The sequence below is a fragment of the Balaenoptera borealis genome (genome assembly GCF_965194805.1).
Source record: "Balaenoptera borealis genome assembly, chromosome: 2".
NCBI lineage: Eukaryota > Metazoa > Chordata > Mammalia > Artiodactyla > Balaenopteridae > Balaenoptera > Balaenoptera borealis.
Window position 1 is genome coordinate 156,983,005 of NC_138867.1, and position 24,490 is coordinate 157,007,494.

The 24,490-nt window shown below is 45.9% G+C and overlaps 2 protein-coding genes across 3 annotated transcripts in view; one reads left to right on the forward strand and one right to left on the reverse strand.

The window, feature by feature from the left end:
• Positions 1-10,437, reverse strand: part of STK10 (serine/threonine kinase 10) — a 120,616-nt gene extending 110,179 nt beyond the window's left edge. For both annotated transcript variants that reach the window (XM_082380858.1, XM_082380859.1), the window contains exon 1: positions 9,979-10,437. In XM_082380858.1, the coding sequence (XP_082236984.1) occupies positions 9,979-10,134 (156 nt within the window). In that variant the 5' untranslated portion in view covers positions 10,135-10,437. The remainder of the gene's footprint in view (positions 1-9,978) is intronic.
• Positions 10,438-11,112: 675 nt separating this feature from the next.
• On the forward strand, positions 11,113-23,852 carry EFCAB9 (EF-hand calcium binding domain 9; the record flags this gene model as incomplete). The annotated part of the gene is given in 6 exon segments (XM_082380449.1): positions 11,113-18,599; positions 21,389-21,537; positions 22,324-22,500; positions 23,260-23,343; positions 23,345-23,383; positions 23,787-23,852. Coding segments are annotated over 6 exon segments (651 nt in total). The 5' UTR covers positions 11,113-18,463.
• Between the last annotated feature and the right edge of the window lie 638 nt (positions 23,853-24,490).

Below are 24,490 nucleotides of genomic sequence, written 5' to 3' on the forward strand. Positions count from 1 at the left end.
CACCTCAGAGGGCCAAGAATTGGGTCTGGGCTGCCAGACAAGACAGGCTGGAGCTTTCCAGGAAGGAGGGCGAAGGGAAGTGAGGCACCGGCATTGGCTTCTCCCTCCAGGGCATGAATGCTGCTCTTCCAGCCACCCAGGATGGCCTTGGCTACGCTGGATCAACTGGTCACACGGCGGGCATGGAGCTGAGACTGCCCTCCCCGGGCAGGGAACTTCTCAAAGGCTGGACGGAGCCTTCTTTACTGTCACTGAATCATGTTCAACCTCATAACACAGCCGTAAGCTTTAGGCTGATCCCCGGGACTTGACACACCAGCGTCTACCCAGGAGCAGCCTCCAGTGTAACAAGCAAGGGGAGGTGGACCAGGAGCCCCAAGGGGATCTGCCTGTCAATCATCAGAAAGCCAGGCCAGGTAATCTAGTCAACCCGCAGAGAACATCATCATCATCACAATGACAACACTCCCATTCACTTCTCCTTCCTCCATGCTGGGCACGGTGTTAGGGTTGGCCACACGTCTCCATCTTCACAAATTCCCTGAGGGAAGCACTATTTTGATCCTCATTTTACAGCTCAAGATACTGAGCCTCAGAGAGGTGAGGTGACTTTCCCAAGGTCACACAGCAAGCAGGCAGCAAAGCCAGGAGAAAGCTCAGAACTGATTTCAGTGCCTGCACTCATCACCACAGTGCTGTTCTGCCTAAAGAGAGGGGGGAGCCGGGGTCTGGCATTTACTACAACTCGTTTATTCATTCAGCAGTTATTAACTCAGTATCTACCACATACCTGTTATCCACAAAAGATGGATAATTCCCTGCTCTCCAGGACCTTACGTTCTCCAGAGAGGAAAGAAAATAAACAAGGAGACACACAAGAGAATCCCAGTTTGTGACAGGAGCCTTGAAGGAAGTCAGCAGGGAGCTGTCACTGTGGTCAGGAGGGAACATGGGAGTTGAGACCCAGAGGATGAGAAGGAGCCAGCTGTGCAGTCATCGGAAGAGAGTGGCAGGCAGAGGGACCAGCAAGTGCAAAGGTCCTGAGGCAGAAACGGCTGTGCTTCCTTCAACTGCTCTCAGTGGCCCCCATCCTCCTTAGACTTGGAGGCTGGCTAATGTTAACTCTTTAGTCACCAGCAGAGTGGTTAACCCTCCACCTGCCACCCTTAGGGCTTGAATTCTGGTTCTGGTACAGCCTGTTCTTAGGAGGAAAAAATAAGCTATAGGAGAAGGAAGAAAAAAAACTGTAGCAAAGGGGAAAGCAGAGAGAAAGGGGAAGAGAAAGAAGAGTGAGCACATGGAGAGTGGGAGGAGGGGGTAGAAGGAGGAAGCTCTTTTGCAAGTCCCTTCCTCCCTGCCTGTCCCTCCCTCCCTGCTGGCAGCCTACAGGAGTGCTCAGCACCTTAGGACCCACAAGGGCCTCAGAAGCACCCAGCTTCCCCACCCTGACACCGCCCCGTTCCCCTGCCACTTCCTCTGCTAGCCCTGCCCAAGACCATCACCACTTCCTCCGCATTTGAGGCCACCATCGCCATCCCAGGGCTCAGATTCAGTGGAGGCTGAGGCAGGCCCAAAGAAGGGTCACATTCCTGGGCTCACAAATGTCAAGGCCACAGGAGGTACCACACTGAAGGGACCCTGGACCCTCTCCTCCCAATAAGCCCCTTTGTCTTCCCCTCTGTATTGTACAGCAGAAAAGGCAGAGGCTCCTGGCCAGAGATATCTGGGTTTAAGTCCCAACTTTGCCACAGAAGAGCTGTGTGATGCTGAGCAAGTCACTGTACCTCTCTGGGCTTCTGCTTCATCAGGTGGGGATACTAACTCCTGCCTTTCATGGGGCTGGTAGAAGAATATATGATGGAATGATGGACAGATAAGAACGGAGAGGGACTTTCCTGGTGGTCCAGTGGTTAAGACTCCGTGCTTCCACTGCAGCAGGCACAGGCTCAATCCCTGGCTGGGGAACTAGGATCCTGCATGCCACGTGGTGAGGCCAAAAAAAAATGAATGGAGCAAAAGTCAACTCCCCACTCATTTATCTTGTTCACCTTGGAACCCACAGTGCCTGACACGTAGGAGGTGTTCAGCTGATCATGCTAATGACTAACATCCATGTGAGCTTTTCCGGAGTCCTGAACTAAGTGGTTTACATGGGCTATTTCATACTCCAACAACCCTATGAAGCAGTACCTTTCTGCAACTAAAGAAACCGAGGCACAGGTAAGTACTTTTCTCAGGATCACATAACCTGCAAGAGGGAAGGCCAGGCTTTAACTCCAGGATCCAGGATCACATCCAAGTTCCCGGACCATCTCTAGTCCCTGGCAAACGTGAGCTTCCCTTCCCATCTCACCGACTCTGCTCTCTTTCCTTACTGACTACCAGGCCTAGTTCTCTAGAACCCTCCATGCCGCTCACCCACGTACAACATCTCCCTCTCGGGCTAGTCCCCTTCCATCAGTCACTTCCCCTCCCTGGACTCTAACTTGAGCTCCGACCACAGCTCTGGTCCTCCCTCGCACCCCCACCGGCTCCAGCCGCCAAGACGTGGCCACTCTGTCCCAGCCTTCACTCATCAGTGGCTACCCTGACCTTGGGAAGCCAGGATACCTGGCTCTGGCATCCCCCAATTGTGTGGGCAAGCCACTCCCCATCTGGTGACCATCCAAAGATCACTCTTCTCTAACACCACACAAGGCTGACCTCATGACCTGGTCAGGCCCCGGAGGCTTGGGGCAGGCAGGACGGTAACCGTCATATTCAAATCCCTCAACTTGGCATTCAAGGCTCTCTTGACTTGGCCCCCACACACTGTTCTAGACCTGGCCCGCCCTGGCCAGCTCTCCAGGCCGAGCCCAGCTCCCAAACCCACTGAGCACTGGGCTTGAGGAGGCATTTGAAATGTGTACAGTAGAGCAGGGGGAGGGCACCAGGTGCTGGCGGACAGAGAGGCCAGATCTGCGCTGCCCAGTATAGCAGCCAAGGTCACTACTGAGCACCTAAACCGTGGCTGGTCCACACCAAGACACACTGTAAATGCCAAACACACACCAATTTCAAAGACTTAGTATGGAATGGGAACTTTAAATAACTCTTTCTTTGTATTGATTATATGCTGAAATGATCATACTTTGGAAATACTGGGATAATTAAAATATACTATTGAAATTCATTTCTCCTGGTGTTTTTCCTTGTTTGAATGAGGCTACTAGAACATTGTGATTTGCACACGCGGCTCCTGTTACATACCCTTCGGACAGCGCTGCCCCAGAGGCTGCCCCTCACTTCCAGCAGATGTGGCCCCGCAGGAGTACACGTGGGCGGTACCAGCATATATGATATTTCCACAGAAGACATGGATCAGGGCTCTTATGTGAACTCTCCTGATCTCAAAATGCTGGCAATCACTTTAAATTTGGTTCAGGCACCATGGGAGCCACACAAACCCGTCTGCAGGCCCTTCCTGGCTCAAGGGCCACCAGGGGACAACCTCAGGCCTCACTGTCCGGCCTCTCTCCTGGCCCAGACTTCCTTCCCTCCAGCTTTCTATCCCGTCCCACCTGCCCTGCCCGGTGGAAGCCGTCCCTTCTCACTCCAGCCCCATCTTGGTCCTGCTACAGCTCTCTCACCCTGGCAGAGCTTTCTTTTCCTCCCCCGTGTGGCCCTGAAAGCAGCAGGGGAGGCAGGCGCCTGGCCCATCCTGAGCACCTCTGAGCTACTGGTCTGATTCTCACAGCTGCTCTGTGGGGTGAGTACTGGTCTCAGCCCCACCGGACACATGGGGAAACTGAGGCTCAGAGACAAGCCACTCGCCTGACTTCACACAGCGGCGAAGTGGGGCAGCCAGGATTGAAAGCCTGGTCTGCCTGGCTGTGAGGCCCAAGTCTTTCATCACACACCCAGCGATGTGATACACACAGGAGAACGCGGCCTGTTTGCTGAACTGAATCGAGGCACATTCATTTGTATGAGGCAGCAGTGTGCCACGGGAGTGATCTTGCCCCCCAGGGGACATGTGGCCTTGTCCAGAGACATTTTTGGCAACTGCGGGTGGAGGGGGAGGTGCCGGCAGTGGTGGTACTTTTGTGTGTAGAAGCCAGAGACGTCGCTAACATCATATAATACACAGGCAGCCCCCACAGCAAAGAATGAGCTGCCCCAAACGTCAACAGTGCCAAGGTGGGGAGCCTGTTTTCACGGACAAGCTACAAACACTGAAGTCCTTCTGCTTGTCCCCAGTTTAGCTACAGTAACTGGCCAGGACCTTCTCCATCTGATAGCAAGAGCATCAACCATAATGAACTATCATCCTTTCCTGCCCACTTCCTGGGTGGAGATCAGGTGCTGAATGTATTACACCTCCCTAGCTCACCTTGTCCTCCATTGTCCTCCAAATTATCACCTCCGTTTTACAGACGAAAGAGTCTGAGGCTCAGAAGGCGGGGGATCACTTGTCTGGGGTTACAACCCAGATCCTCCTGAGCCCCAGCTGCTTCCCTTAACCACCCTGCTCCACCGCCCTCAGCAGCAGCTGGGCCTGGGAGTGACCATCCCAGGCTGTTTTCTGGGGGCCTGTGGCGCGGCAGCCCCTGGGGGTTTCCCCCTAGTCCGGGTAACCTCAGGAGGCCAGGGGACCCTGGGTGGAGGTGAAGGCTGGGGGCACAGTTAGTTGTTTAGCTCACTTCACCCTGGCCTGCTCTAGACCCAGCCAGAGCAAGTCAGGGCGGCCAGTGCTAAATCAGCCCCTCCAGACCCAAGCAGACCCCCTGGGCAGGCAACATCCCCAAGAAACTCCGGCCACCTTGGTTTTAGGACCCAGCCAGGAACCCACTCACAATAGCATGGACTTGTGTTTAAAAACACTAGACTGAGCGGAAATAAGGTTACTGCCTGGGGGCAGAGCTCTTTCCGGAGGAGGAGGGGAGGCGCACGGGAGACCTCGGCAGACCCCGGAGGAAGGAGGAAGCGGAGGAGCGGAAACCGAGGCTTAAAAACTCTTCGGCAGAGAAGAGGGGAAAGGAGCCGGCCTGGCCGGGGAGGGCTCAGAACCTAAGCTTTGTCTGAACTGGGTGGCAGGGCAGGATATGGCACCCGAAGGATGGGGCTTAACAATGGCTCTCTGAGCCCGGGGGCACCTGAGGTCCCCACCCGTGGGGCAGCCGCTGCCAAGATCCCGGGTTCCTGCAGGGTCCCAGAGGACTCGGGGATTGGCTCTTAAGCGAAGGCAAGGGGCAAAGGGGGCCTCTATTAATTTATCTCATTTTCTTTTAAAAACCACCCTCAAAGAGCCATGCATCACTCCCTCAACCGAGTAACTTCCTTCTAGGAGTCTAGCATAAAAAAATGATTTAAAATTTAAAAACTTTACAAGCAAAGCTGTTCATCAATATAGAGTCAGCTTAGGGCTTCCCTGGTGGTGCAATGCAGGAGACACGGGTTCGAGCCCCGGTCCGGGAAGACCCCACATGCCGCGGAGCAACTAAGCCCGTGCGCCAGAGCTACTGAGCCTGCGCTCTAGAGCCCGCGAGCCACAACTACTGAAGCCCGCATGCCTAGAGCCCATGCTCCACAGTAAGAGAAGCCACCGCAATGAGAAGCCCGCACACCGCAACGAAGAGTAGCCCCCGCTCGCCGCAACTAGAGAAAGCCCGTGTGCAGCAACAAAGACCCAATGCAGCCAAAAATAAATAAATAAAAATATACAGTCAGCTTTGCTATAAAGTTTACTTTAAAAAAATGCCAATTTTGTTCCAACACCACCGATGTATTAGGGAACAATTTTATCAAAAGGCTAAATTCACATTTGCTTATGTTCTGTTCTGTCTGCCAGAAACACTAGGTGAACGCAGAAAGCTTCACCCAGGTGAGCCGAGCAGCAAAGGAATGCACAAATGGCACAAGCACCTCAAACATCTGTCAGCAACCTTTAAGCCACACCCACTCCATCTGGGGGTCCAACGTGCCCCCTGATTTCAGATAACCCTCTTTTCAGATAACCCTCCTTCCACAGCTTCACGTACTGCAATGCTTCCCACCCACGGCCACAAGCATCCTTGCAGACCTCTTTCCCAGTTCAGTGCTGTATTTATTGCGATAATTTTGTATTTCTTATCTGCAAAACTTGTGTAAAACGGTGCTACTTGTTTTCTAGGTTCCTATCTTTATTTTTTTCTAATGTACCGATGAAGTTTTTGAGTGTTGTGCCCTTAGCCCCATTTTTCTCACAAGGCCTCTGATTTTTGTTGCATGTTTTGCACAATTCAGGGATTTTTAGGAAGGCATATTTACATTACAGCAGACCTGACTGTATTGTGTAAAGGGCTTAGCACAGCGCCTGGCACATGATAAGCATTTAGTCAATTTTAACTTGTTAATAGTAAAAAGAAAATGGGGGGGGGGGTGGGAATTACTTAAATATCCAATAAGATTAAAATCATGGGGGCACTGAGCCATCCCAGAAGGTATGTGTGAAGCATTTAGAATAACACAGGAAGAGGCTTTAGGAATGAAAGATAACATAAAACACTGTAGGTGTGTATTATTACAACCCTGCATTAAAAAAATTTTTTTCTCCATAAAAATCGATTAAGTCTGGAAGGAAATATATCAAAATGTCAACAGCAACTGATGGGACTTAGGGTAATGTTTTTCTTTTTAATTAAAAAAAAATTTGTACTACACACCTAATTTTGCAAAATCATAAACCTTTTAAAAGCTTAAAGACAACATAAGATGACAACTAAAGCAATTTTCAAGAAGCAGAAAAATCACCTCAGCCTGTTAACCCAACTCTTCATGCCCACACGCTCCCTGTCTCTGTTCAGCACATAAGTATCTGTTTCACCCACAGCTAGGACAGCGGGCACACCCTGCTGAAGGCAGTTTCTTCCATTCAACCCGATATCAAACACTTCCCTTTCCATCTTGTCTTCAGAATACAGATTATTATTAAGGGCAAGAATTTTGAAACTATATAGCTTGTGACTTTTACTTTGTATCTAGTAATGAACTAGAAATGATTTTCTTTTGAAATCAATTTGAAATCGCTTAAGGAGTAGGTGAGCATGAACTTGACTGTGCAAAAAATCAATCCTACGAGCCTCTTTTTCTCCCGAGATCAACTGATGATTTATCAGGGAGAAGAGGGAAAAAGAGGCTCCATTATCTTGAGACACTAATGTCTCAAGACATCAGGCTTTGAGCCTCTGCAAGACACTCCTCAGGAAATCTGTAATTGGAGTCCTCTTCTGACAAGCCTTTGACAAATTGGGATTCCTATGTCTTCTTAAACCAGCGAAATCCTCAGAAAGGCCTTCACCACCTAGGCTGCCAGGGGAAGAATCTGCTAGTTCTAGGACAGGGAGAGGAGATGCTGCTGGCCATCACTTCGCCAGCTCGCAGCCAACTGGTTACCAAGGTGCCATGTCAAAATGGAAGTTCTGGTCCCAGACATAAACCCTAGATGGAACCTCTGGCCTGTGCTGCTGAAATGGCCATGCCAGGGAACAATGAAGTGGGAAGGAGTTATGGTCCCTGATTAGAATCTTTAGTAAAGCAATACCTGCTTCAACTTCAGCCTCTAAGGGGCTGACTAAGCAGCACTTCTCCAGGGCAGGAGACGAGGTCACAGGGATCTCTGATCCAAGACGGGTCTTCCTTAGCTGGTAACTAAGCCCAGAGCCTTGGGTTCTAGTCCCTTTCTTTCCCTGAGCCCCTGTATTCCTGCGTGTAACATGGGGTTGGGTTAGATCAGAGGGTCACACACTAAGGCCAGGCAGGGAACCTAATAAATGTCCAGGTGTGTCAGCCATCACACAGCTCTCCTGATCTACCTTTCCCTTGTCTTAATTATGAGAAAATCATGGATTCGGAGGTGGTGGGGAGGGACTTGTGGTGTAGCCAGGCTCATAGCTTTGAGCACTAGACTCACTTTTAAAAGGGCCCACGTGCTCTGGAGAACCAGGAGGAGACAAAATAACTTGTGAATCAGATGGGCTCCTTTGTATGAAACTTTCAGTTGTAAGGGAGTTTTATGGGGCTAAAGCAGGAGGAAATGACAATCGAAACTGACAAGGGGAAAATCTTAGCAGCCTAGAAGCAAAGTTCTGCGTTTAGGTTTGAAAGAAAATGAACCTCATGAAGCCAGGATTCATTAGGGGACAGGGACAAGACTGCAATGGAAAGTCAGCCCCTAACAGAACAACATCAGCGAGAGCCAACAGCATGCACTGAAAACACCAACTGAACCTTCTGGAGAAAGCGGGGGATGTGGTGAGCTGACCAAGGGTCCAGCTGTTCTCATGGTGGTCAGAGCACACCTGGAAGAGCAGGCTCCGTCAGGGGAAGGCAAGTACACCGGCGGGGTGTCCATGGGGGCCGCAAGACTGAGGACAGTTTCCTGGTGCCGCTAGGAGGAAGAGGTAGCTCTGAGAAGGGGAAAGAAAAGATGTGCGAGTGAAGTATGTGCTGACGGCCCCGGAATACGTGCAGAACCCTCAGGCAGAGAAAGGCAGCAAATCAAGGCAGCTGAGAGCCACAGGTATGAGTGTCACAGAGGCCAGCCTTCCAACCACAGAACCTTTGCTCCAGTGGGGCTTTCACCCTGTAACAGGAAGTGCTGGCTCCGTGGGGAGGTGGTAAGGTAACAAAACAGGCACCCTGATGGGCCTGGGTGACTTCAAAATTGCCCCTAGAGCAATGTTTCTCAAACTTAATGCGCACGTAACATGGGGGATTCTAATCAGGGGGATCTGGGCATCTGTTAAAATGCAGACCCTACTTTATTATTTATTAGGTCTAGGGTGGGGCCTGAGATTCTGCATTTCTAACGAGCTCCCAGGTGATGCTGGTGCTACTCCTCCAGGGACTACACTTTGGTGATTAGGCTCTCCACCACTTTCAAGGCAAAGAGAGCAAGTCTTGACCAGGGGTGGCCTAGAGAAGCTCTCTCTGTGGTCCAGGCTCCCAAAAGGGAAATCCTGGGGTCAGGGTGGTCTACAAGCTATAGGAGCCCCAAAGAAGGTGATGGTGGCTTAGGAAGGAGGTGCCCTCCTGGAGAAACCACCAGCTTAACATGTGGGTTTCTCTCAGTAAAGAGTTTCCTGGGGGAAAGGAGATCAGGGAAAGCGTGGAGTCAAGCTCTAAGTGTTTGGGTCCCCAATACGACTGAGCAACTCAGAATTTGTTCTCAGGACCAGAAACCAGACAATGACCCGCTGCAAACGTGACTACAATTAATCAGCTCTGCCCCACCCACCCCTCCGCAAAAGCTCTCTGTCCTTTTATTCTTCTAGGGAAAGGTGACTGCAGACTGGGAGACTCCCCAGCTGTGACTCATCCACATACTCAAATCTGACCCCCGAAGCGCAGGATTCACGAGGCCCTGACTTTCCCCTCTGCCCAGCCCCAGCCCACATTTCCATGCCTAACCTCTCACTCTAGACAACCCCCCCCTCCACCTCCTGTCTCTCCCGTCTCTGGCTCGTCTTCAGGTGTGTCCCCAACTTCATCGGACTCAACCCTTCCAGACGCAGCCGAGTTTCTCTGTCCCCATCGCCTCGGCACTCTCACAGCATCTGAGTGGCCTCCCTTAAAAAAGTATGCCTAGTAGCAGTTTTACTGCGGATGCCTCGTCTCGGATGCTAAAGTCCTATAAGCGCCCCCTTTGTCTCCCCCTGCGGCGCCGAGAGCCGTGCGGGGCGCACAGGAAGTGCTCAGAAACTTAGCTCGGGGGCAGCAGCCGTGCCCGGAGGGGACGTCCGGCACGCAGGGACTCAGCCGGGCTGTGTGAGGATACCCCACCCCCACCCCAACGAAGAACAAGGATCACCAGGACAGGACCCCGGGACTCCGAGTTCAGGGCCGGGCAGCTCTCTGCGTTCTCCCAAGCCGTGGCCGAGACTGACCAGGGCCAGCGCCCCTTCCTTCCGGAGCCGCTCCACGCGCCCAAGCCAGCCACCAACAACACAGCGCCCTCACCTTGTAAACCTTGCCGAAGGCACCATCGCCCAGCTCGCCCACGATCTCCCACACCTCGTTGGGGTCCAGGTCCCGGCGGACGTGCTCATATTCGCGGGACTTTCTCTTCTCGAAGGTAGACCGGCGCAGGATGCGGCGGAAATTGGCGAAAGCCATGGCTGGGGGCACGCGAGCCGGGGGGCGAGGTGGCGCCGGCTCCGGCTCGGGCTGTGGCTCCGGCGGTCGCGAGGGAGGGGCTGGAGGACGCCGCAGCGCTCGGGGGTTCTCCCCAGACCCGCCCTTCCCCGCAGCCAGACCACGGTCAAGTGCGCCCTGGGCTGCGCGCGGCGGGAGCACCCGGAACAGCGCAGGCGGCCGCGGTCCCCGCCCCCGCTCGGTCCAATCTCCGGGCCGCCTCCCGATGTAGACCCAGCCCGCAAGCCCCGGGACGCGTTCCGGGGACCCGGCCCCGCCCCCGCCCATCGCCCCGACTCCACCTGCCGCTCCCCGGCAGCGCCCGGAGACCCCCTAATTGGCTGCGGGCGCTCCCCGGCTCCGCCCGTCGCCGCAGGGCACTCTGGAAACTGTAGTCCCCCGCGCGCCGCACGCCCGCGAGCCACGGACTAGGCTTTGGCGAGCTTAGGGGACCCTACGGCTGGACCATACCGGGTCTGGGAGGCCCACCGTGTCTCGTGGCTCCCAAAATTTCTGCGGGAGCGAAAGGGGAAGCAGATTGGTTATTCGCGAGCGCCCACTGATTGCTGTCCAAAGACCAAAAAGGCGAACCGGCATTAATCATTGAATCCGCCCCGTAACTGCCCCGCGCGGCTGCTCTGCTCGCGCCCACTTTTAAGGTGGGAGCGCCCGGCGGGCGAGGGCACTAGCCCCGGGCTGCACATCCTGCTGGCGGATCCGGTGCGGATTGCTCGGCGTGGTGCTGCCTCCTAGCGCGGGAAATGCTGCGCCCTTGCGGCGGCGGTCAGTCCCTGAAGACCCAGGCTCCCCGGCTCGCCTCCTGCTTCCCAGGGGCTCTGCCCCACCGAGATCCACCAACCGGCCAGGATTACAGGGCTAAGAGAGAGCGCTCCTTGGGGACTTACTTATCACATGCTTCCTGCTGGATCTTCAGATATATCTGCATATTAGGTAATAAACGTCCTTATTCTTAATTTTCCAATTTTTAAAAATAAGCTCATTATACATAGAATTGAAGTTTTCTTTGACCACCATCATCCTCGATCCTGTCCGTTTTCTACCTGCCACTGTTAACTGTCTCTAGGACAGTTAACACTTGTATCTAAATCTAAGTGGGTTCCAAACAGCGAGTGCTGAGGGGTGGGCAGGTGGGCAACCTGTAAAGCTTATTATGGTAACTCTCCCACATAAGCAAATCGAGTCTCGGGGAATGTCACACTCCAATAGACCACGTCCCTGCGGAGAAGGTCCATGTTGAGGTGTTTTCACCCCTTCCTGAGCAGCATGCAAACACCAAGTATAGTTCTAAATTTGGAAAGCCAAATGCAGAAGCCTAGGGTACTGGTGGTGGTCTGCACAAAGGATGCCCTGAGTAAAGGTTGCCCAGCACTTTGAAATGTCCCCACAACTTAATGAGTGGTTGCAATCGTAGAGGGTCTTTATCACTAAAAGAAAGAAATGCAGCACAAGACTGGGCTGTCACCAAGTAAGCCCAAGTTTAAACCTCCCAGAACAAGCTGGAAGGCCGGTCTTTCATTAGTTTCAGTCCATTTGACCAACACTGTGAAGGGGGGTGGGGGGACAATGGGGGAGGCTTTCCCACTGGGAGGTGGGGGCTCTGACCACAGGTCAGTCTAGGGGGGCTGGGACAGTTCATCCCCAAGCCGGGCCAGGCCACACAGGACTCTGTGAGACTGGCTCTGCGATAGCGCCAGAAAAAATGAAATGAGAAACAAAAATGGAGAGCTTCACTCAAAAATGTTATAAGTGAAAGAAGCCAGACACAAAAGAGCACACGTTATATGATTACATTTGTATGAAATGTCTAGAAAAGGCAAATCCATGGGGACAGAAAGCAGATTAATGGTTGCCAAGGACTAGGCTGAAATGGACATGAGGAGTCTTATTGGGGTGATGAAAATGTTCTAAAGCTGGATTATGGTGATGATATAATAACTTGGCAAGTTTACTAAAAATCACTGAATTGTATACTTGAAATGGCTGAATCTTATGATATGTAAATTATACTCAAGTACAGTTGTAAGAAATCAAACAGAGAGGTTCAACAAAACCAAAGCTATATCTCTGAGATAACTAATAGACAAGGCTGGTCAAAAAGATAAAAAAAAGAGTTGCAGAAAGAAAAATATTCTCCAAGACAATGAAAATGAAAAAAGAGACAGAATATTAGGTACAGTAGAGATTTTGATATCATAATATTTTAAATAATTTTATGTGAATACAATTTAATGTGACATGGGTAACCATGTAGAAGAAAATATAAATGATATAAACAAATGATATATAAATATATGATATGATATATAAAAGACACATAATTTCAATAAGAAATAGAAAGCCTAAATAAGCTAATAACCAATAAAGAAATGAATCAAAAATCTAAAGTCTGCCCCCACTGAAAGACATCAGGTTATGTGGTTTTACAAATAATCTCTCCCTTTATATAAATACTTTAGGAAGATAGAAAAAAAGGAAACAGACTCATTTTTATGAGATGAGCTTTACTACAATTAGGTAGGAATAGTAAAAGAAAATTGTAGACTAATTTCACTTAGGAAATAGATGGGGGGTGGGGGGAAATACGAGCAAGATGAAACCAGAGGCTAATAAAAACATCATGACTAAGAAAGGTTTATCCAGGAATAAAAGAATGGTTCTATCTAGGAATAAAAACCATTAAAGTAAAACACTGGATTGACAAAGAAGAAAATCGTATACTCTTGATAGTCACAGAAAAAGCATTTGACTGTATTCTTAGGCTAGATTTCCCCAAAGATAAGAATCTGAATGCAAATAGTTTATTTGGGAGGTGATGCCAGGAGGCACCAGTAGGGAGTGGGAAGCCTAAGACAGGAGACACTTGAAGCCAGTAAAGGGTGTACTTTGTAGATGATTACTGCTCTGGCCAACTGGGGCTTAATCCCACTGGGGAATTCTGGGGATCAGGATGCAACACACTTCAGACTCAGCCTATCTGACAGTCAGGGACACTGGGGAATTTTCCTCTAAACCTCATCTGTCCTTGGCCAAGGGCTGCTCCCTAGGGCGGCACTTCTAGCCTGCCCTGCTAGAGGGCCAAGAGGACACCTGTAAATTGAGAGATGTCACGGGTCTTTGTACAGCTTCTGCTGTAACAATCCTTACACTTATTAATTTCTTCTACTTTCCTATAGCATTTGCTAGAATCTTTAGCTTTATGTTAAACAGTAACAGTGAAAATAGGAATTCTTGTCTTGGTCCAGTATTTAATGGAAAAGGGTTTAAAGTTTCTCCTTTAAGTATGATGTTTACCAAAGATTGTGGCAAAAGATCTTCACACAAAGTTCCCTGCTATACCTAATTTGCTAATAAGTTTTTCTCATAGCTGTAGAACTTTATCAAATGTTTTTTCTGCATTTATCATATGATTAATCATAGGAGTTTTCTCATCTAGCCTATAGACATGGTAAATTTCATTTATTGAAACATTCTTGCATTCCTGGAAAGCAAATATTTTATCTCCCTCTAGAGGGGCTAAGTAACATTCCCAAGGTATGCTTCTTCATAAGTCAGTCCCCATTCACGCGCCTCACCCCAGGCAACCACTAATCTGTTTCTTGTCACCATATATTGGAAATATCTTTCCTAGTTAACCATATAAATGGAATCATACAGTAGTGCTCTTTTAAGCCTGGCTCCTTTTCACTCAGCATAATATTTTTGAGATTCATCATGTTGTTGTATGTATTTGTGGTTCGTTCTAATTGCTGAGTAGTGTATGGCTATACCACAATTTGTTTATCCATTCAGCTGTTGATGGACATTTGAGTTGCCAGTCTTGTTATCATGAATAAAGCTACTACGAACATTTGTTTACAAGGCTTCGTACGGATATATATTTTCATTTTCCTAGATGCACCTAGGAGTGCAATTGCTGGATCATACACTAAGTATATGGTTAACTTTTTAAGAGGCTGTCCAAGTATTTTACAAAGTGGTTCTATCACTTTACATTCCCACAAGTGATGTTGCTCCAATCACACTGATAACATCAGTTTATAAAAACTCTAGCCATTCCAGTGACTATGTAGTGCTATCTTACTCTAGGCTTTTGCCCTCAAGACATTTGCCAAATCCTAAACTACAGAGCTTAGGGAAAGAGGTCACGAGACCAAACAGAAAGCCAATAGGCTCATGGACCAAAAAGCTAAGCAGAGCCTAGATTGTGGTCTCCAAATACAATTTTCCATAAAATGATACTATGGCTCCTTGGAGAAGTCTTTCTAGATCTAAGACAGGAAATATCTATCCTTACATCAACATCTGTGCCTCTGTCTTGAAACAAAATACAGATGGCAAATATGCACATGTAAACATGCTCAACTTCATTAGTCATCGGGGAAATGCAGATAAAAACCACTGTATCCATTTGAGCAGGCTGTTATGCTGCAATAAAACCCTCAACATCTTGGTAGCTTAACACAACAAAGATGGTTTCTTACTGTATAGAAAGCTACAAAGAATGTAGCATCTATCTTAGTGAGAAAAAAAGATGGATGATCTACAAAACTATAACTGTTCTTGAGCATATCAAAGAACTGAGGTCACAAGGCAACCAAGGAAAGTGAATTCTAAGAAAGAACAAGCCCCTGCAAGGAGAGAGAGGGCACACCAACCACTGGACCTTTGGCAGAACATGGCTGAAAATGGCAGCCACCGTACAAGTGAAGAAAGCAACTACAGTTTGAGCAGATCATTAGAGGCAAAGTTTGGGATACCATGTCAGTGTGGAATAGCCGGAGTTCCCAGACACAAGGGGCGATCACACACACTGGCAAACTCCTTCCCATGGGTCGCCAATGGGAGCCTGTGAGAAAAACTGGGGGCAGGGCAGCAGACTGGAGACTGCCAGTTCTTGCTGATGCAGGAGTGAAGGGGTGGTTGGTGCCTGCCGGGGGATGAGTATAAGGTCTCATCTACTTCCTCAGAAGTAGCAAAAGCAAAATTCTTCAAAGCAATAGCTTTCTGTTGCTGGGAGAGGGGAACCCCTCACTCTCAAGGTCCAGATAAAATCCACGGTTCTCACCCCCAGGACATGGAAAGATCCTCTGTCTTTTCGTGTAGTCACTGAGGAACTCAAGACTGATAAGGAACCATCATCTATTTTTTAAATTTATTTTTTATTGGTGTGACATTGGTTTATAACATTAAATAAGTTTCACGCGTACACCATTATATTTCTACTCTGTGTACACTGTGGCACCCTCAGAACACCATCATCTTGAATGTTACTGCTACTATGGCACTGGAAAAGAGAGTTCTGACATTGTGGGAATTGTTTGTTACAGAAGTTAGCAGTACTCACCCTAATACGCTGGGAAAATGCAGTTAAATATTAACACCATTTTTTCTCCCTTCCCCTAGCAGCAATAGATCTTTCCCTACGTAGCTCCTGGTGAGTTCTGAGGGCACCACAGCTTGCTTCTTCATGTGACATTATTTTTAGTGTTTTATACAGTCAATATTCATTTAGATTTACTCACATATTTTCAATTTCTGGTACTCTTCATTCCTTCCTGAATTTCTGTGTTTCCATATGGAATTATTTTTCTGTGCCTGAAGAATTCACTTATGGCTGTTAATTTTCTGTTTTTGTGTGTATGGATTTATTTTGTTAGTTACCTCCTTCTGTCATAATTGTATTGCATTTAAATTTTATCATTTTAAACTCCCTATGACATTGTTATTATTTTACTCCATGGTTGTTTACTTGCACTGACCCATGTATTTTTACTACTTTGTTGCTCTCTATTCCTTCTGATATCTTGGATTTTCTCTCTGTGATCATTCTCTGACTACCGTAAGTTGATCCTTTAGAATTTCTTTTGGGAGGGTCCGTTGGTGATCATTCTTAGTTGTTTGGTTGGTTGTTTGTTTTTGCCTGAATACAGCTTTATCTCATCCTAATTTTTTTTTCTTTTCACTATAGAAAATTTCAAACATATTCAAAGTAGAAAAAATAGTATAAGCTAGTACTCCTGTATACCCATCAGTCAGTTCATGTTTGAACAATCCTGTTATATGTATACCAACACCCATGGGCCTGGATTATTTTGAAGCAAATTCCAGACATCTTACTATTTTATCTTTTTAAACCACCACCACATCCACTGTCATTCCTAATATTACATCCAATCAGTGTTCATAGTTCTCCATCATCTCATGCTTTTTGGTAAGCTGTTTGTTTTTGTGGGTTTTTACGTACACAATCTATATGAATTAGGATCCTCATAAGTCCATACACTGTAATTGGTTGATGTGATTTGAAAGAAATTTAACTATTAATCTATAGATCCCTCTTCCATCTCTTTTTCTTTTCTTGTAAATGTTTATTGAAGAAGTGGAGTCATTTTCTTTTAGAGCTTTCCACAGTCTGGGTTTTGTTGGTTGTGTCCCCATAGTGTCATTTAACATGGACCTCTGCTGTCCTATTTCCCTGATTTATATTTTCTATAAATCGATCAAATTCAGGTTTGATTTTCCTCCTCATTCTTTTAAATGAAGGTGGAATTCACATAATATAAAATTACCTATTTTAAAGTGTACAATTCAGTGGCATTTAGTACATTGATGGTGTTGTTCAACCATCACCTCTGTCCAGTTTGAAACATTTTCATCACCCCAGTGGGAATCTTTGTATCCAGTAAGCAGTCACTTCCCATCACCCACTCCCCCAGCCCCCAGCCCCTGGCAATGACTGATCTGCTTTCTGTCTCCATGGCTTTGCCTATTCTGGATATTTAATATAAATGGAATTATACAATATGTGACCTTCTGTGTCTGGCTTCTTTCACTTACTATAAGGTTCATCTACACTGTAACATGTATCATTCCCTTTCATGGCTAAGTATTTCACTGAATGGATGTGCTACCATTTCATTTGTCCATTCATCAGTTGATGGACATTTGGGTTGTTTCCACCTTTTGCCTATTATGAATAGTGCTGCTATAAACATTTTGTACAAGTATCTGTTTGAATACTTGTTTTCAGTTCTTTTGGATATATATCTAGGAGTGGAAATGCTAGGTTATATGGTAATCTCATGTTTAACTTTAAGGAACTTCCCTTCAGTCTTGAAAGATGATTTTACTGAGTGTATAATTTTAGCTTGGCTATGATTGTTTTTACACGTTGAAATAGTATTACATTATGTTTTGGTTTCCATGTTGTGAAGAAGTTGATTGTTAAGTTTAATCATCAGTCCTTTGAAGATAATCTTTCTTCTCTGATTGCCTTTAAAATCTTTGTCTTTGGTATAATGCAGTTTCACTCTGATGTGTACATATATGTATTTCTTCTTATCTCAACTACTTAGGACTTCAGTCTTTTGAGAGGTAATATAGCATAGCTATTAAAAAGCAGTGATTATTGCCAGACTAGGTTCACATGCTGACTTCACTATTAATTAGCTTAGTGACTTTAGGAAAATTACTTAACTTTTCTGAGCCTTTTTTAAATTTTTATTGATACAATTCATATACAATATTATACAAGTTACAGGTGTACAACATAGTGGTTCACAATTTTTAAAGGTTATAATCTATTTATAGTCATTATAAAATATTGGCTAGGGAATTCCCTGGCGGTCCCGTGGTTAGGACTTTGCGTTTTCACTGCCAAGGGTGCAGGTTCAATCCCTGGTCCAGGAACTAAGATCCCTCGTGCAATGGGGCATGGCCAAAAAAACATATATATATATTGGCTATATTCGCTGTACAATATATCCTTGTTGTTTATTTTATACATAATAGATTGTAACTTGAGCCTGTTTCTTAATCTGTAAAATAGGTATAATAATCTCTACCTCATAGGATTGTATGATTAATCTTCAGACTAAATGAGTTAATATATTAATACACTTAGAACAGTGTAAGATGTTACTATGTAACATGTAGTTATGTAACTGTTCACCTTGATAATGATGATGAGCACAGTCTGTGGGTGGGTGTCTTTCAATGGTTTTGGAAAATTCTCAACCATTTTTTTTTTGGCTGCTCCGAGTGGCTTGTGGGATCTTATTTACAACCAGGGCTTGAACCCGGGCCACGGCAGCGAAAGCACTGAGTCCTAACCACTGGACCGCCAGGGAATTCCCACAATTTTAATTTTTTTATTGACTGTTTCCTATGATGCTTTGACGTAGGAAGACCTTTACTACCAGAGCTTCTCTCTATCCAACATTCTAATTCTGAGGCAGAATTCTCTCTTCCACTTCAGGTTGCCAGAGTCTGCGGCTTAAAGGGCACCATAATGAAACTGAAGCAAGGATCGTTTCTGTGGTACCTCTATCTGGATAAACTATATTGCTTATTATCCGTGAGAAATGTGAAGGCTTTGGTGCAGTATTTTCACCTTCTTGATGTGCACCGCAAGAAAACCTTGAATGGTTAGTACTTTCAGAAATGCTTCCTCTGGGTCATTACCTGGTTTTTAACGAATGTGCAGGAAAATTTACAGAACTACAAACTATTTCATTAATGTATACATTATATCTTCTAAATGAAGCACAGAGAAAAATTGCCAACAGAGACTTGAAGGCAGTTCTGTGAGGAGGATAAAACTACAGGCTCTGGGGTTAGGTCCTCCACCCATTATTCCTGGGTGATTTGGAGAACAACATCATCCTCTTTTAAGTCTCATTTTCCTCATCTGTAAGTGAGGCTTCTAATAATGGAGTCCATCTCACAGTTGGAAAAAAAAAAGATAAATGAGATAATGCATGGAAAATGCTTAGCATGGTGCCTGGCACACTGTAAGGGTTTAATAAGTGTTCCTTATTATTACAATTATTCCTGGGGACTGAGCCCCACTCAGGCGTTAACCCTCAAGACTCCCTTAGCAAGACTTCTCGTCTAGCGAATGGGAGGTTTGAATCAGATGATCTGCAAGATCCCTTCTAATTCTTGGTACTTGTGAGTGACCAGAAAGTGCTGATGATCTCGACCCTGTCTTTGAGTGCACAAACTAATAGAAGACCAATTAAAACACTTTAGGTTTTTTTAAAATATTTATTTATTTATATATATTTTTGGCTGCATCAGGTCTTAGTTGTGGCACGTGGGCACTTTCGTTGCGGTGTGCAGGCTCTTCATTGCGGCATGTGGGCTTCTCTCCAGTTTTGGCGCACAGGCTCAGTAGTTGTGGTGCACGGGCTTAGCTGCCCCACAGCATGTGGGATCTTAGTTCCCAGACCGTGTCCCCTGCATCGGAAGGCGGATTCTTAACCACTGGACCACCAGGGAAGTCCCCTAGGTTTTTTTCGTTTGTTTGTTTTGTTTTGTTTTTAGGACTGGGTATAAGTACGGTGTCCCTACTCATTGTGACCTGAGAGAGATGTCATTTATCAATAAGGAGTTTCTTCCATAAAGATATTTTAAAGAATTCATTCAATCTTTATAAAATAATAAAAAGATACTTTCATTTTCTCATCTTTCATGCCTCCAGTTTACACACAGTATGTCACCAAATCTTCACAATAACCCAGTCCTAGATAAAGCAACTGTAGGACGCCTAGATGTAAACAGAAGATCTGGGACCAAAACCCAAAGCCCACACTCTTAGTCTCACCAGCCTTTGCTGAGCAGAGTCTGATCTCCCTGGTAACTAAATCACTCCCTGGTGACGCAATACCCAAGAGATAAAGTCATACTTGTGTCTTCTGGTCACCAAGGGACTGGATGGTGACCTGAAAGAGTGAAGGCATAGCCTTGAGTTTTGCCTTCCAGGGAGGTAGTGACTTAAAGCCTTGGAGACTTGAGTGGGCCAGAGCCAGCTGATTGAAACACAGTATTTGTTAAGTAACTACTAAGTCTCACAATAAAACATTTCTCAAGGAGCAAACATCACGGTGTTTACACATGGTGTGTTGTTCCCAAGTGCTCGTACCTGGTTGGACTCATACCTGGTGGGACGTGGGGAAGGAACATCAAGAGGCCATCAGAAACCCCCAGATCATGACATTGTGACGACTGGTTTCACTGTGCACTTAGCCAGCTTCAGCCAGGACTCCAAACCACACAGATGTGCTTTACGGATTTAGTGGAGTCATGTCTTGTGCAGGAGGTAGTCTCTGTAATCAATGGGCAAGGAGAAATCACATGTAGACAAAGTTACACTTGAAAATCCCTGAAATCCCCTGGGTGATTTGTACATACAACCTGTACAGCCATATATCACTGTGTAAACTTATCACCATGTTTGTTTCTTCCATCTAACACTCCCTGAGACAGATGATTAGTGAGTGGAATTTCAGGCAAAAACCTTCCATGTCCTTTAAATTACAGTATTTTTTTCTCTGATTGTATATGACTGTATATGCATTAACTAATGTGCAAAAGATATGGCTTCACTGTGGAAAGAGCAAGGCTGTGGAGTCAGACGGACCACATCTGAATCCCAGCTCTGCCACTCAAAGTGTGGTCCATTGACCAGCAGCTGCCGCATCACTTGGGAGCTTGTTAAGAATGCAGACTCAGTCCCATGCCAGAGTTCCTAATCAGAATTGGTGTTTTTACAAGATCCTCAAGTGATTGGTATGCCTATTATAGCTCAAGAAGCCCTGAGATTAGTTACTACCTGAGGCTTATTGTAAAAGGCTGTGTAGGGTTCAGGGTTCAGTGACATGTGGCACTTAAAGCGCCCAGCGTCTAAGGTGCTCAGTGATAGCTCCTTTCCCCCATCACCGAATGCATTTGCTTTATGTAAGCATGAGGAAAAGTGATACTTTTACGGAAGAGGAATGATTTTTAAATTTCTCTTGTTTTAATCCTCTCAAGTGAAAGGCCCAGGTGAAATGTCAGCTTTTCCAAGAATGTGTCATAGGTCCCCAGTGAGAATTAAACTCTTCCTTCTATGTACCAGGAGCACTTTGAGACTTTTATTGGTTACGTATACACATCTGTCTGCTCTGTCGAGCGTATAAGCTGGGCTCAGGAACCAAGCCCTATCCACTATCTCCTTCTCCACAAGTCCAGGTACAGTGCTTTTCCACACAGCTCAAGGGCAACTGAGGTTTGAGAAATTGTGGAAGGTATAGTGGCAAAGCTGGAAACAAAATATTATCGTTACTATGGCCAGGTCAACAAGCTTCCAACAGGACAACCATTTATGTGGTTCCCAGATGTTTAACATTTTGGAACCGTTTCAGAATAATCCATCTCATCTCCTTACCAACAGATGTGCTATTCTACCACTTCCTTCATCACGTGACTGACCTGAAACGGAACCAGATCACAATCGTGTTTAACATGCTGGACTGGAATGCTGTGGGCGAGATTGGTTTTGACCAGTTCTACATGCTGGTTTGCATACTGCTGGCACAGGAGGCAAGTAACGAGTCAGGCTCTGTGGAGCACAGGGGGCACAGCTTGGCTGCTGCCACCATTTTGCTAAAGGTAGCACCGAATTAAGAGTGCATCAGAATTTTTCTTCTCACTTGAACCAGGAAGAAAAAAAAATGGGGGGAGAACTACTTTTGGTTCCTAAATGGCCCATCTATAACCTAGGAGTTTCCAAAGGTTATCCAGCCTCCCTCCCACATTGCCTTTATAAAGAATGAATCTCATCCTGTCACATCCCTCCTTGGCATGCCCTTCCTTGCCCCTTGTAGCTGGTGGGTCTTAAAATAATCACTAGTAATCCTAACTGCCTCTCTTCCGCAGTGATCCCTTTTCTCAGAGAACTTTCTGAAGGGGATGAATGATAAAGACAAGACACACTCTTCTTTGGGTTCCCACCTTACCTGGTACACACTCCTAGTGTGTATTTACCTCTTTCCCACTCCTTGAGGAAAGGCACCTTGTGTCAGCATTTTACTGCCAGTGCCACAATTTTCTAAGTAGATTTTCACTGAACATAAGGAAATACATTCTAGTGACTAGAGTTCTGTCTGGCAGAACCAATCACTACAGGTGGCATTAAGTCCCCCTTGAACGCAGATGCTGAAGCAGGATCTGATACATCGACCATAGAACCCTTTCAGCCCTGAGCTGCTATGATTCTGCCTTTTGCTTTTAGCTGTCTAGGAAATGGATTAGTGAATATATGAGTCTTGATGTCGCAAGTTTAGAAAGTAGCACCAACAACATATTTACATATTTCTCCCAAAGCAGAACCATTTGGAAGAGCAATTTATTTTCCGCCATTCCCGGCCTGTTTTTGAGCTGCTTGACCTGGATGGGGAGCTGAAAATTGGCCCATCCAACTTCCACATGTACAACTTTCTCTTCAATATTAAAAAACAGCAACTCAGAGACCTGTACCATGACTTTGACATCACAGGTGACTGTGTAAGTGCAGATCCCTAAAGTGTGGCCCGGCAGCCCCTCTGTCCAAAGGTAGAGGACCATGTCCTGCTACCTACAGTGGAGACGGGGGAGGAAGAGGGTGGGAAGAACCTACTGGAGCGTGTCATGGCTCTGGGATCATAAAAAACTAAAGAGATATATAGGCCTGTGAAAGAGAGAGGACTGAATAACTAAGTGCTACATCATAGAATGTGGATATAAAATGATATAAGTTTGGAGAAGGGAACTTTGTTTAGAAGTTCAGTTGAAAGAAGGAAATACATTAATATGGCAGAAGTTGGTCTTAGGGGAAGGGTTTATAGATTTTAATAAGCAGAAAGGAAGAAATTCTTAGATGGGAACACATGAGCTAAATCCCAAGAGAAAACAACTGTGGAGAAGACAGTGGATCCTGCCTATTTAAAGAGGAAGTCCATGTTGACAAGCACATGAGAGCTAACTAAGGTTTACAGTTTAAAAAGATGGCTCATACTCTGAAGAAGCTCAGATGGCAGCCTGAGGGAGTCTGGACTTGAAGTAGCAGAAGTAAGAAAGTGACCCTTGGTGCCTTTAGAGTCTACAACAGACTCTCTGTTCCTGGCTCCTAGACTACAATTAGACTATAATTATGTCCTAATTACTGGGCCTCTTTAATAAAGTTTCCAAGGTTTTAAATGAGAAGTGATTACAATCCTGCTGTCATCTGAAACAAAGTATCAAAGCCTTCCTGAAATAACTTTTCTTTTTGCCCCCCAACACAAGCGTCTTAATTACAAGGAATTTAAGCTGTTTACTATCTTCTCCATGGACAAATACCAGGAGAGTCAGAAAGCAGTGAAAGAGGAGAAAGAAAGCTCTGCCCAAAAATAAAGTGTCACAAGTTCATGTGAGCCAAAGAGAGAGTCTTCTTGGAATAAATGATTTTGAAAGTAATTACAATTGTTAACATCTCTAAAAATAAATTTAGAACATCAAAGTAGATATCTTTAAATTGATTTTTACACATGCGGGGTTCAGATAAGCACTCGTCAATCAGCATATTCTTAACTTTAATAACCTTTAGACCTCACAAATGACTCACAATTATGTAATGTGAAGTAAAAACTTTCTCTTTGTTGACACGTCCCAACTCTGCTGCTGCTTTTCAGATCAACTCTGTCCATTACGTCCCTGTGTATCCAAATAATTACCAACTCTTACTGGAGCCAAGCAGTTGGAAGGTGATGCTTTCCTAACATTTGTCACTAGTGGTCCAATACTTTCAGAATTCTAATTCTCCCACTCCTTAGGCTAAAACAAACTTCAAATTGGCAAATGGCGAAGCGCCTCCAACCATAAGGGAAACTGACTTCTAAGGATATGGGGACTGTGTTCTTCCTAGAATTTAAATTACTCTTTGATGTGTTAAGTGCTTAAGCAACTATACCAAATCTACTAGGGTAAAATAATTATTACATGCCCTTGTATAATTCTATTTTTTTGTATAACTAATGCCTTGAACAATTTTTAAGTGTCTTTAGCATGGGATTTGTGAATCCTCCCTGACTACTGTGATGTTAATGATAACTACCACTGAGTAAGTGCTTGCAATGGGTCAGGCAGGGGCTTTAGACGCATGACTTTATTTATCCCCTAACCCTGCGAATTAAGTGTTATCCTCAATTTACAGATGAGGAAATTGAGGTGTCAAGATTAAGAACCTTACCCAAGGTTCTTAATGACTCACTAGTGGCAGGACCAGAGTTCAGATTCAAGGTCAATGAGACGCTTGTGCTGAGAACAAGTGATTTGAGTAACTCACTTCAGTCTTAGCAGATTCTGTTTAAGTTTTAAGCTGGCGTTTCACTGGCTCAGAAACCCCTTCTACCTAATGCTAATTACCACATCTCCTTCCACCATAGATTTCTGAGGGACATGTTTGGTGATTAAAGAAATACAGCTCATTTACTATAAACCAAGAATTTCTTAAGGAAACAATATATGCAGTATAACT